The following is a 13,727-nucleotide window of genomic DNA, read 5'->3' as shown; positions in this document are numbered from 1 at the left end:
ACGGGGTGAATGTAGGTGGAGGCGTCGTTGAAGGACCCCGTACACGTCGTTGCTGCGCTCCTCACAGCACACTCGCCGCCCCACGTGAGTGAACTATTAACTGTTTATGTGGATCGGGGCCATCGGGCCAAAGCTATCCTGGTGGCTAGGGATGGCAACGGCCCCGATACCCGATATGGCGATATTCGACAGGTATTCGTTTTATTAGGGGATGGGTATGGGATCGTATCTCTCCCCGCGGGTGTTAAAATGGGCAAAAATCCACCCCCAGCGGGTATGGCTGGTACGAAGACGTTCTGTATATACCCGTCCCCGTTACCAATTATGGAACCTACTATTGCTATTCATGTGTATATCAAAATAGGCTTAGTTAACAATTTAGCATATATTGGCCCAAGTCCAGCACAACTCGTGCTCATATACAAGAAATGCTAACCCTAATGTGCACTCTTTTCACTCTTTCACTCCAAGGCAGTCCGGCGTCCATCCCTTGCTTGCTGCATCGCTCTTTCACTCTTCCTCTCCAAATCTCCATCTCGTCTGCAGCGTCTGCTCTGGCAAGGCGGTGAGCCGGCGACCCATCTAGAGTTCCAGACCCTCCCCCTCCTACAGCGCCATGCACCTCTCGGCCACGACGACCAAGGAGCGGAAGGTCGGGCCATCGTCTTCGAGCAGGAGAACGGGTAGGAGGGCGGCAACAAGCAGCTCGTCTCCGTGCAGTCCAAGCAGATCTGCAAGCTCGTCGACCACCTCGGGCGGTCCTTCTTCCTGTCACGCCTCTTCCGCCTCCTGCCGCGTAAGGTAAATTTCCACTGCTTGCGCGGCTGCGCCTTAATCGGACTTGTCAACCTCGCCGGCGCCACTCGTCGCCATGGAAGCTGCTCGGTGAAGACCTCCTCTACTGACCCCATCCCTCCTCAGGAGATGCCGCCGGTACTAAGTGTGTACTTGGTTACGGGTACCCGACGGTATGAGATCCCCGATCGGGACGGGGACGGGAAAATGTATCCCACGAGCGGGGACGGGGATGAGAACGGGACAAATTTTAACTTACGGGGAGGAGAACGTTCTGTCAATATCCATCGGGTACGTTCCCGTTGCCATCCCTACGGGTGGTCAAGCAGTAGATGCTAGTTTTCGGTGAAAACACTTTGTCCATATTTTAATAGATGATACAATTGATTTAATTGATTTTATACATGTTTGATCTTATTGACACACGTTTGATCGCTCATCTTATTCAAAAATTTTGTGTAATTTTATGAAAATGTAGGTTATAATTAATATATATTTAATAATAAATTCAATCATAACAAAAATAATAACTATGTAAATTTTTTAATAAGATAAATAGTCAAACTTGTGTAAAAAATCAAAGATATTGTTTATTAAAATACTGAGGGAGTATTTAGCGCTAGTCCAATATGCCACTTTGGCAAATATACTTGTCCAGAAAATTTACTCATACAAATGGCATCCTATTCTACCCTGGCTCACTTTTATGATGGCATGACAAGTGAGCAACTTTTCTCCAGAAGCAACCCTAGTGAAAGCTGACAAAGCCAATTTTTGACACATTTTGAACTGTACCAAATTTTGGTAATGTATTAGTGTCGGTTTTTTATTTTTATCCCACGAAGATGGAGAATGCTCTATAGGTACCGGCGCTATAGAAAATGGCACCTATAGTGTCGTCGTGTATTAGGGTTGTGTGGTAGTGTGCTTTTACGCGAGAAACTTTTTAGAGTTACAAAAATACGGTAGAACAGTGATGGCAAGATATATTTAAACCATGTTTGGATCTAAAAAAGTTCCTGGGACTTTTAGGAAAAAGTCTCTCTTGTCCCAAACATGAGGAACTTTTTTTTTTGCCCCTCATAAATTTTGTAGTCTCTGGGGAGGAACTATTATGAAAAAAATCCATAGATTACTAAGAGACATTCAAATCCAAACAGACTCTTAGTTTGACGCACTACCAAAAGTTGATACGGTTGAGGCAGCAATAAAATGAGCAAGCCTAGTATCTTTATTTTGACCGAGCCAAGTTGCTGCCATTATCGGACATGGCTAAAAAGCTATCACAATCAATTTTCATTATAAAACTTGAGATGTAGTGTAATTACACAGTTAAATTGTAACTTTGATTTTTGGACCAATAGACTGACTGCATCGACATTGGTCCGGATAGCAACGAGATTTGTGTGGCGAGTTAAAAATCCTAATAGCATCACAATTTCTATTAAGGGTAAATTCACACAGTTTCTGTAGTTAATGGGGTAATTCAAACTTTTTTCTATTTTTAATGATAGTCCCATTCATGACTAAAGGTTGGTAGGACATGGTGCGTTCGGGGGAAGTGATGTGAACATGCAAAAAAACTTTCATAATCATTCCAACCACATGCAAAAATGAGTGAACATCCCCTCAGCCTCAAGTTGTTAACATTCCTTGCCCATTTATAATGACCCAAGTACTACCTTTCACGTTGTTGACTATTTTTACATGTTTCACCATTTATCTTATCAAAAAATTTATATAATTATTAATTATTTTTATGTCATTTTATTTATTGTTAAGTATACTTTTATACATATATATATATATATATATCTTTACATATTTTGTAAAAAAATTTGAACAAAACGAATAGTCAAACGTATATAAAAAAGTCAACGGCTCAAACATTTAGGGACGGAGGGAGTACCAAGGGGATGTTTGTTTCAGGGACTAAAGTTTAATCCCTAGTCACATTGGATGTTTGGACACTTATTATAAATAGTAAGTGTAGACTATTAATAAATCTTATCCATAATTTGGACTAATTCGTGAGACGAATCTAATGAGCCTAATTAATCCATGATTAGCCTATGTAATGCTATAGTAACATTTGCTAATTATGAATTAATTAGGCTCAAAAAATTTATCTCGCGGATTAGCTCTCATTTATGAAATTAGTTTTTTTATTATTCTGTGTTTAATATTTCAAATTAGTGTCCAAACATCCGATATGATGTGGGGCTAAAAAGTTTAGCCCCATCTACACAACCCCTGAATAGTGGATGTTGCCACGATAGCAGTAGCGAGGAATTTCCACTGCCGTAACAACGTTGTGCCACACAAATAATTGAGAAATTATTTTTAGCCTTAAATTTAAAATTGATGTTATCCCATCTTTCCTCTCATGCTTATGCTCGTAAGCCAAAATTTATATTTTTAACATTAAATTTAGAGTTGATTTTGAGTTTTCTTCACCAAAATTTATTTTCTGGCCTTGTCTTTTATATCAATAAAAATATGAATATAAAATTATTATCATAAATTATTTTTTATTTGTAAATATGTTGTTTGGTTTTTTTCGTAAAACACCCAAACAATAGTGTGTGTATATATAGTCCAATCTTTTAAGACTCGGCTCTATGACTAAAATATTCTCTAAATTACCAAGTTATGAGTAAATTAAGCACCACTCTACAATTTATAAATTCATTAAGTAAATTGATTACTAATATTTTGAGTGATATTTTTTCTACTATTGGAATATAGCGTTCGCAATTCGTAATTTGCTACACCAACCAGAGCTAACTAATCCACAACGAGCTTGCAAAAATACATTATTTAGAACCTTGATCATGGCTTTCGTTTTCAGATAATGGTCCCACCATGGCTGAACTATATTACCGATCTGATTAATACTTACAAATCTTGAAGACATATACAATCCATCATACACTCAAACTGCATAGCAAAAAAAAAAAAGTACAATTCTGTTCCAAACACTGTAGTGCAATTGTACATGAATTCGTGTAATTTTGATGAAAAATCTACATGTGTGGATGGACCGCAATGGAGTCGGGTCTCGCCTTCGTCGTCGGAGAGAACTTGACCGTAATCGTCACTGGTCAGTCGTCACTCATGCCGAACCGTGCGCGCCGCCGGCGCCGGCGCCGGCGCTTCGGGACAGTACGTCAAGGAAGGTGCAGCGAGGTGGCCGAGGTGCTCCTGAAGAGGGCGATCGCCGCCGCCTCCTCCTCCTTCAGGCCGAGCAGGCGGTGGCCGGCAGCTGGCCCGGCGATCGAGTAGCCGGCAGCTGGCCTGGGGTGCGGCGGCGCCGGGTGGTTGTGGACGCCGTCGTAGGTGGTGACGACGAAGCGCGCGTCGTCGCGCGCGCGCTCCACCCGCTTCTTCACGCGGCACCCGTCGGCCGAGCACCGGTAGTAGTTCCTGCATGCACCGACAACGCCGGCGGCGCGTCGATCGTCAGCCGATCATAAGTGGCGCGGCGTGGCCGACGCCGGCGGGCGAGATGCTCCGGCGAGTGAGGCGAGAGGGGATGGGGTTACCTTGGATTGGGGCTGTTCTTCACCATCTTCTTGCCGTACTTCCTCCACCGGTAGCCGTCGTCCAGCACGTCCACCTCCGACCTCGTCTTGAACGCGATCTTGCCGTCGTTCTTGCTCCTCGGAAGGGCCCCCGCGCCACCGCTCGCCGGCGCCGCCCCGCTGCAAGATTCATTCAGCAACGGCCATTAACAGCGAACTCTCTAAACTATGAAATCTAGCTAGCGTAGAGAAATTTGTCAGGGATTTCTTCCAAGTTCCAACGGCCGTACTTGTCGATCTTGCCATGGCTATGTTCCCTCCTCTCACCATTCTTGCGGCCATCTCCGCCGTGCAGCAGCAGCGTCGTCTCTTGGTTTGAGTGGAAGTCCGTCTCCGGCGGGTAGTACTCCCCGACGAAATCCATATCAAACGAGAGGTAGCTTGACACGGCGGCGGCGGCGGCGACCGCCATGTCGTCGTCCTCCCCCGCCGCCGCGAACCCGGCGGCCTGGTGGCACTGGTACTCGCCGGGGCTCAGCGAGAGGAGAGACGAGTACGACGACATGACGGCACGCAACACAAGCGCACACAGCTAGCGTCGTAGCTTGATTTATCAACCCAACTCTGTCTGTGCCGGTGCAGCGAGCTACAAGGCGAAAGGAAATGCATGGCGACACATGCACGCGCGCGCTGACCCCGGCCGGGCCGCGTTCAAACCGCGACGCGCGCGCGCTGCGGTGTGTGCGGTGCGGCCGTGCGGGTTGCGCGCGCGCGCGCGCGGGCGCGGGCGAGACTTTTTGCCTGGAAAATGGCGGGCAGGAAGCATCGCCGCAGCACGGTATTGTACTACACGTCTCGATCCGGATGGATGCGCGCGCGCGAGCGCGACACCGACGACGGTTGGCGACGCGACGGCAATGGCGGCCGCGGGCAGGGGGGGGGGGGGGGGGGAGTCTCCACTGAAACAAAAACAGCACCAAGTGGGTGGCAGGCTTCTGTCCACACATCGATCATTGTGCTAGCAAGATGATTTTTTTAAAAAAAATGATCTTTTTATTTCTAACTCTGAACCTGCCTGGCGTAGCCAAATAATAGTAACAAACCGGGTACTTTGACACCAAATTCGAATACGTGGCAATGTTTTTTTTCCATGCCAGAGAAGGTGACGTGGCAAAAAAAGTTTAGATTTAAAAATGAGTTTTGAGGGAAGTTTATTTTTTAAAATAAAATGTTTATGAAATAATAAAAGTTCTAGCTATATACACCATCATAAATATATAAGTGTTAATGTTATTTTGGTTTGTGCATAAATACAAGGAATTTCTAATTATGAGACAGCTTTTGTACATTTTATTATCCACCTACAATTTCTATAGTGGTTTGTTTTCACATAGCAAGTTAGCAACTATTATAGTAATTTATATATAGAAGTTCACCCTATTTCATTTCTAAAGTAGATTTTTAGTTTTGTATTAGTAGTTTACTCTATTGTTTATACTGTTAAATATCTATTAAGATAATCCTTTTTATCGTTCCTCGGTGAAAGAACACATACTGAATAGCGGGAGTAGCGTATGGACTAAAACACACGATCCCACCAGCTAGCTAACAATACATGCTGCATGCGTACGTGGAAGTTGGCAGAGAGTGGCGTGGTCGTGGTGCGCTGTTAAACAGGTCGTCGCCGTGGACCGGCGCGGCGACTTTGAACGGCGGACGTCGACGGGAGGTGAGGTAGGCTGATCGCTAGCAGGCCCTATTTAGTTTCCAAAAATTTTCAGGGTAATCCGTCGTATCGAATCTTCAAACATATGTAAACTAATTGATCTATGATTAGCTATAATTACTCACATGGACTAATAACGGATTAATTAGTTTTAAAACTAGTGATTTTCCGACACCCTATATAATTATTTTTTAATTAGTTATTAAATAATCTTTCAATGGCCGATAAAAATCTGATGTAACATCAAACCAATTTTTTTCGCGAACTAAAGAAGCCCTTGTATTGTCGGCCGGACGGGCAGGGACAGTGCAGGGGCTCGCGGGGCCGGCCAGGTAGCTCTAGCTGTCGATCGACGACGTGAACGTGAACGTGAGCGTGAGCCCGGTGGCACGGCACGGTTGTTGTGGTCAAGGCACAGCAGCGCGGCTCGGGCAGCGACTCAACGTACTTGGCTGTGTGCGTGAAAGATTCTCTAATTCTAACAATTATTTAATATTATAAATAGAAAGATAAATAATCTAAATTAAAAATTGTACTCTAGAAAAATACGATAATAAACTACTATATAAAAATATTTTATAAAAACACGTCATTTAACGGCATTAAAAATTTCGCGCTGAAAATAACACAGCCGTACGGTTGAGATGATGGGAGGGACGAGTAGTCTCGGCTGGAGACCGCGGCCACGACCGGGGGCGACGTTGATCGACGTACGCCATCCCGCCATACTTAGTGGTGAGTTAATCTGGAAGCAATAATTGAGTATGTGAATGTTTCTGGGATGGTTTTTCTTTTACACTACACGCAAGAATTTAAGGCCGCGTCTAGGTTCTAATTTTTTTCCAAAAAATATGCATTGAATATTTAGATATCTAAGGAGCATTAAATATAGATAAAAATAACTAATTGCGTAGTTAGGCAGGAAATCATGAGACGACTGTTTTAAGTCTACTCAATCCATGATTAATCATATGTGCTACAATAACTCATATGTGCTAATTGTTAGATAATTCAATTCAATCATAAACAATAGATTACGAATTTAAACCCTAATCAGCACATGATCACCGATTAATTCAAATGCGGAAAACTAAATAAACCTGCAGATGAAGCCATCTGATTCCCTTCTTTTCTTTTCTTCAATTCCGTCTTCTTTCCTTCATCTACGGCAAGATTAGGTCGCCGGTGATCTGATTTGAATCTCCGACCTTCGGGTCTCCAACGACACTGTTCTGGAATCGCCGCATGAAACCCTTCCAGCGCTTCTCTGATCGGGAGAGCTTGATTTCGAATTTCTGGTTTAGAGAATAAGCGACACGAGCGTCCCCGTGGGCTCCTCTTCTTTTATATAGCACTGGTGGGCCTCGGGGGCTTTTCCTAATCCGATTCTGACCCGTAACCACCGATCGCAGTTACGGCCCATAAGGGTTACGAATTTCAGAGTTAGAGATGGATTACGGATAGGATTACGGTGGTTATATCCTTTCCTAAATATCGGCTAACCGATAAATCAACCAACATTCTCCCATTGATTTAGAGGTTAATTACGAGTCCATCATACAATACAGCTCCCTAAAGCAATGTGTCACAACAACATTTCGCATCATTGAGACGACAAGACTTATAGTTCATAATATCATACGAATAAACCCTTGATTAATTAAGCAGGTGTTGATTGAACTTAATTGCCCCGGTTTCCAGGATCTTTATTCAAGGTCATTACACAATCCCATGTTGGCCACATGTTCTTTGAACAAGTTGGGAGGTAAGCCTTTAGTTAACGGATCCGCAAGCATTGATTTAGTGTTTATGTATTCAATTTTGATTGTTTGATCCTGTACTCTATCTTTCACAACATGGTATTTAATGTCAATGTGTTTGGCAGCTTCACTTGACTTGTTGTTACTCGTATAGAAAACTGCGGCCTCATTGTCGCAGTATATAGTCAGTGGTCTTTCAATGCTGTCAACCACTTGTAATCTCGGGATAAAATTTTTAAACATACAGCCTGCCCCGTTGCGTGATAACATGCCACAAATTCTGCCTGCATTGTCGACGATGCAGTCAGTGTTTGTTTAGTACTTTTCCATGAAATGCTCCCCCCGCAAGAGTGAATATATACCTAGAAGTAGATTTCTTGGTATCTAAACACCCTGCGAAGTCAGCATCCGAATAGCCTATAACTTCAAGCTTATCAGATTTTCTGTATGTGAGCATGTAATGTTTAGTTCCTTGCAAATAACGCAATACTTTCTTTACTGCCTTCCAGTGGTCCATACCTGGTTTAGACAGATATCTGCCAAGCATCCCGGTTACAAACGCCAAGTCTGGTCGCATACAAACTTGAGCATACATTAAGCTTCCGACAGCTGAAGCATATGGTACCTTAGTCATTTCTTTTTCTTCCAATTCATTTCTCGGACTTTGGAATGAACCAAACTTGTCCCCTTTCATAATTGGAGCAGGTGATGTCGAGCATTTGCTCATATTATATCTTTCCAATACTCTGGAAATATATGATTTCTATGATAAACCTAGCACCCCTTTGGACCTGTCTCGGTGAATCTTAATACCCAAAACGTATGATGCATCACCGAGATCTTTTATATCAAATTTTGATGACAAAAATTCTTTGGTTTCTCGCAGCAGATTCTTGTCACTGCTTGCTAATAAAATGTCATCTACATAGAGTACTAGTATAATGAATTTCCCACCTTTAATTTTTGTATAAATGCAGTTGTCCATCTTATTTTCCTTAAATCCGAATTTCTTGATAATTTCATCGAACTTAAGGTTCCATTGCCTTGACGCCTGTTTAAGTCCATAGATGAATTTCTTAAGTTTGCATCCCATATGGCTCTTTCCTTCCACAACAAAACCTTCTGGTTGAGCCATGTAAACATTTTCATTTAAGTCGCCATTTAGAAATGTTGTTTTCACATCCATTTGATGGAGTTCTAAATCATAATGTGCCACTAGCGCCATGACAATTCTGAATGAGTCTTTCTTAGAGACAGGAGAGAATGTTTCATTGTAATCAATTCCTTCTCTCTGCGAAAAACCCTTCGCCACAAGCCTTGCTTTGAATCGTTCGATATTTCCTTTGAAGTCCAATTTAGTTTTGTAGACCCATTTGCAGCCTACTGTTTTTACTCCTTTAGGAATTTCTACTAGATCCCACACTTTATTTTGGCTCATCGATTTGAGTTCATCTTCCATGGCTTGAACCCACTTGGATGTATTTTTACTGCTTATGGCTTCTTTAAATGAGGTGGGGTCGTCTACCTTCCCAATATCTTCACCCATGTAAATTCATAATAATCAGGGATGGCAGATCTCCTGTTCCGTTGTGATCGTCTTAATTCTTGATTTTCATTATTGACCACAGACGGTTCAGGATCAGGTTGCGGAATTTCTTCTTCATTGTGTATCACAGGACTCTGTTGAGGCTCATTATTTTCATGGGTTTCAATGTTTTCCTCAGCAGTAGCCGTAGCGCCAACTGTGGGAACTACAGTTTGTGGTGCATTATGAAAAATAGGGACATTATTCTCTTGGATTTCCGGAGGAGAAGAAATACTCACCCGAATTTCCTCAAGATTAATTTCCCTTTCCTGTGAGCTCCCCATTTCATAATTTTCCAAGAAGACAGTGTGTCTGGTTTCTACAAATTTAGTGACACGGTCTGGACAGTAAAATCGATATCCCTTAGAATGTGATGGGTAACCGATAAAATGACAGCTCACAGTCTTGGGGTCTAGTTTCTTTAATTGGGGGTTGAATAATTTTGCTTCTGCACGGCAGCCCCACACTTTCAAATAATTTAATGTCGGTTTTCTTTCGGTCCACAGTTCATACGGAGTTTTTGGCACGGACTTGCTTGGAACTCTATTTAGTATGTGTGCAGCCGTTTTTAATGCCTCAATCCATAATTTATTTGATAAGTTGGAGTGACTAAGCATGCTCCGCACCATCTCCATGAGTGTGCGGTTGCGTCTTTCTGCCACTCCATTTTGTTGAGGCTCCCCAGGCATGGAATATTGTGCAATAATCCCATGAATCTGAAGATATTGAGCAAATGGACCAGGACTTTGCCCAAATGGAGCATGTTTCCCATAGTACTCACCACCACGGTCTGATCTCACTATTTTAATTTTCGCGTTGTGCTGGTTTTCAACTTCTGCTTTGAATATTTTGAATTTTTCGAGAGATTCAGAACGATCGCTTATGGGGTAAATATATCCATAACAGGAGTAATCATCCGTAAATGTAATGAATGAATCAAAACCATCTACAGATGTCACTGGGAACGGTCCACAAATATCAGTGTGAATTATTTCTAGTGGACTCGTGCTCCTAGTGGCTCCTTTCTTAATTGATTTAGCAAATTTTCCTTTAACGCAATCTATGCAATGATCAGCGTTAGAAAAGTCTAAGGGGAGTAATAATTCTTCTTTAATGAGACGTTCGATTCTCCCCCTAGAAATGTGGCCTAAGCGACAGTGCCACAATTTCGATGAAGTCTCATTTTTATCATTGCAGGCATTTATGACATTCATCACAGTATGATCCAAAGAGAGCAAGTAGAGTTTGTCTCGTACGAAGGCAAGACCAATTATTTTATTTAGATGCTTAATGTAACAAGTTCTCTTGGAAAAATAACAGTCATATCTTGACTCTGCTAGGACTCTAACTGAAATAAGATTTCTTTTAACGGAAGGAACAACTAAGACATTATTAAATATTAAATTGTAGCCACTGGGAAGCTTGAGTGCGAGGTCTCCAACAGCCTCCACTTCAATCTCCGCTCCATCAGCTACTCTTAGGATGTGCTCCCTCTTTCTTAGCGTCTGGACGCCATTCAATCTCTGTAATGAATTAGTGGCGTGCACGGTGGCACCTGAGTCAACCCACCAAGAATTCCGGGAAAACTCAACATATAGGGATTCATTAACGTTGGAAATTTCATTAATTTCATTTATACCTTTACGGGCCAACCACTCCTTGAAGCGGGGGCAGTTTTTGTGCCAATGTCCATCACTGTCACAGAAAGTGCAGTGAGGATTCTTGAATTTTGGCCCAGCTGAAGGTTGAGCAATTGATTGAGCAGCCTTACTCCCTCCTTGTTTCGGAGGGTGAGGTGGCTTGCCCTTTTTCTTTGATCCAGAGGCTTCTCCTTGATGGAACTTTCTCTTGCCCTTAGAGTTGACGAGGTTGAGCTGATCAATGTGTTTCTGCCTTTTGGCCTTTTGACGCTCTTCCTCTTCCACTGCGTGGGAGATAAGCTCTGAAATGGTCCACTTTTCTCTTTGAGTATTGTAGTGAATTTTGAATGGATCATAATCAGAGTTTAGTGAGTTCAGGATGAAATGGACAAGATAGGCTTCCGAAATTTCCATGTCCATCGTTTTTAGTTGATGAGCCATGTGTGACATTTCCATGATGTGTTGTCGGATGCCTTTCTTTCCATCATAGACAGAAGAGCCCATTTTCATGATAAGAGTACTGGCATAGGTTTTGATACACGCCTTGTAGTTCGATTCAATGTTTGCCAGATACGTTTTAACATTGTCAGAGTCAGCAATCCCCCCTATAATGGAAGGAGAGATGTTGCTCTTGATGTACATTAGGGACACTATGTTTGATTTCTCCCAAGCGGGCCACTTTTCATCGTAAGCCCACTTGAGATTGGTGTATTCCTCACCATTCTCATCCATGAAGTCAGCTAATTTTGGCTCCACGGGTAGATCCTCTCTAAGTGCGAGATCATTTTCCACCAGCCCCAAATTCAGGAGCATTCAGCATAATTAGCCCCATCAAGTGGCTCAATCATTTTGAGCTGTGACAAAGCTGCAGATAACAATTTATACTATAAAACCTTTGATCAAAATAAAATAATATGTGTATAATACTTCTCCAAATCTAATCACCGTTGGGCAGAAAAGACTTAGAAAAATAAAATAAATCCTTAATTATATCACCGTTGGGCAGAAATAATCAAGGAAGAAATAATCAAATTTAAATTGACGTGAAATCATAAATAACGTTGGTCAATAAATAACTTCACATCATAAATTTTTTCTAGCAAACTTCCCGTTGGTTCCATTTGACTAGAAATAATTTTCTGAGCAATAAAATATATTTTATCAATTTTTTTTGCAATTTTAAACAGCCCAAACAAGGTATAAATTGATTTCTAAAATTAAAAAAATAATTTAAACAAAATTAAATTAAATTTTCGGCCCATCCAATTACCGGGCCGGCCTACAAGAGGTCGGCCCGTTAGGCAGCTCGCGCGCGTAGGGGCACTGGCCCACGTGGCCGAGTCGGCCCATGAGCGCCGACGGCCCAAATAACGGCGGCGGCCCAGGAGTGAGGGCACTCGGCCCCCTGGCCGTCCGATCAGATCGGGCGGCTGCGATTTGGCACGGCGAGATCAAGAACCCGACGGCCGGAAAAAACCCTAACCCTAGCCGCTTTTTCGACTCCTCCCACTTTTCTCCTCTTCTCCGGCGGCGGGCGGCGAGCGCCCGGCGCTGGATGGCGGCGGCGCGGCGGTCCGGCGGGGAGGGCGTGCGCCAAAAGCGCGGACCATCACCCACCGGCTGGGGGGCGAGCGCGCCCGAAGGCGGCGGCGCCCAAGCCGGCCGTTCCTGTCGGCGCGGAGACCCGGCGACGGTGACGGCGCACGCGCGGCGGAGCCGGCGTGGCCGGAGGAGGAGAGCGGAGGCGGTGGCACGCGCGCACGCACGGGCCGAAGCCCGTCCGGCGGCGACGGCGACCGCGTGCACGCACGCACGGGGCGAAGCCCGCACGGCGGCAGCGGTCCGCGTCCTATTTCCCTGGAGTGGAGACGGCGGGGCAGCGACATCATGCGATGGCCGAGGCCTACACGACGACGACTAATCTCACTCCGGTGAGTTTCTTCAATCCGAAGCCGGATCAAATAGTTTTGGTTGATTGCAATTTGATCTAGGGTTTGAGGTTTTGATTTCTCGGTTTGGAATTCGAATCAACAACAGTGTATGTAGTCCTTCACCGATTAGATTAATTAACAGACTGAAAACAATCAATTGATTCATAATCAATCACTGATGGGATCAAATACGACTAGGATTGGCTCTGATACCACAATGTTAGATAATTCAATTCAATCATAAACAATAGATTACGAATTTAAACCCTAATCAGCACATGATCACCGATTAATTCAAATGCGGAAAACTAAATAAACCTGCAGATGAAGCAATCTGATTCCCTTCTTTTCTGTTCTTCAATTCCGTCTTCTTTCCTTCGTCTACGGCAAGATTAGGTTGCCGGTGATCTGATTTGAATCTCCGACCTTCGGGTCTCCAACGGCACTGTCCTGGAATCGCCGCACGAAACCCTTCTAGCGCTTCTCTGATCGGGAGAGCTTGATTTCGAATTTCTGGTTTAGGGAATAAGCGACACGAGCGTCCCCGTGGGCTCCTCTTCTTTTATATAGCACTGGTGGGCCTCGGGGGTTTTTCCTAATCCGATTCTGACCCGTAACCACCGATCGCAGTTACGGCCCATAAGGGTTACGAATTTCAGAGTTAGAGATGGATCACGGATAGGATTACGGTGGTTATATCCTTTTCTAAATATTGGCTAACCGATAAATCAACCAACACTAATAATAGATTAGTTAGGCTTAAAAG

General features: G+C 43.6%; 1 protein-coding gene across 1 annotated transcript; it reads right to left on the bottom strand.

Moving 5' to 3' along the window:
- Positions 1-3,641: 3,641 nt before the first annotated feature.
- On the bottom strand, positions 3,642-4,890 carry LOC102715361 (probable WRKY transcription factor 51). Its single transcript, XM_006645978.3, has 3 exons — positions 4,610-4,890; positions 4,341-4,499; positions 3,642-4,221 (listed from the first exon to the last, which is right to left on the bottom strand). The coding sequence occupies exons 1-3, from the start codon at positions 4,882-4,884 to the stop codon at positions 3,966-3,968; spliced, it is 690 nt and encodes a 229-aa protein (XP_006646041.2). The 5' UTR covers positions 4,885-4,890; the 3' UTR covers positions 3,642-3,965.
- Between the last annotated feature and the right edge of the window lie 8,837 nt (positions 4,891-13,727).

Source organism: Oryza brachyantha, chromosome 1 (assembly GCF_000231095.2).
Source record: "Oryza brachyantha chromosome 1, ObraRS2, whole genome shotgun sequence".
NCBI lineage: Eukaryota > Viridiplantae > Streptophyta > Magnoliopsida > Poales > Poaceae > Oryza > Oryza brachyantha.
The sequence above is the reverse complement of the archived record's forward strand: the minus strand, read 5'-3'. Positions and strand labels throughout refer to the sequence as shown.

Coding starts and splice junctions, on each gene's coding strand:
- LOC102715361 (XM_006645978.3), bottom strand. CDS start 4,884: ATGTCGTCGTACTCGTCTCTCCTCTCGCTGAGCCCCGGCGAGTACCAG. Junction 4,500..4,609: donor AGCCATGGCAAGATCGACAA/GTACGGCCGTTG, acceptor TGAATCTTGCAG/CGGGGCGGCGCCGGCGAGCG. Junction 4,222..4,340: donor AAGAACAGCCCCAATCCAAG/GTAACCCCATCC, acceptor CGGTGCATGCAG/GAACTACTACCGGTGCTCGG.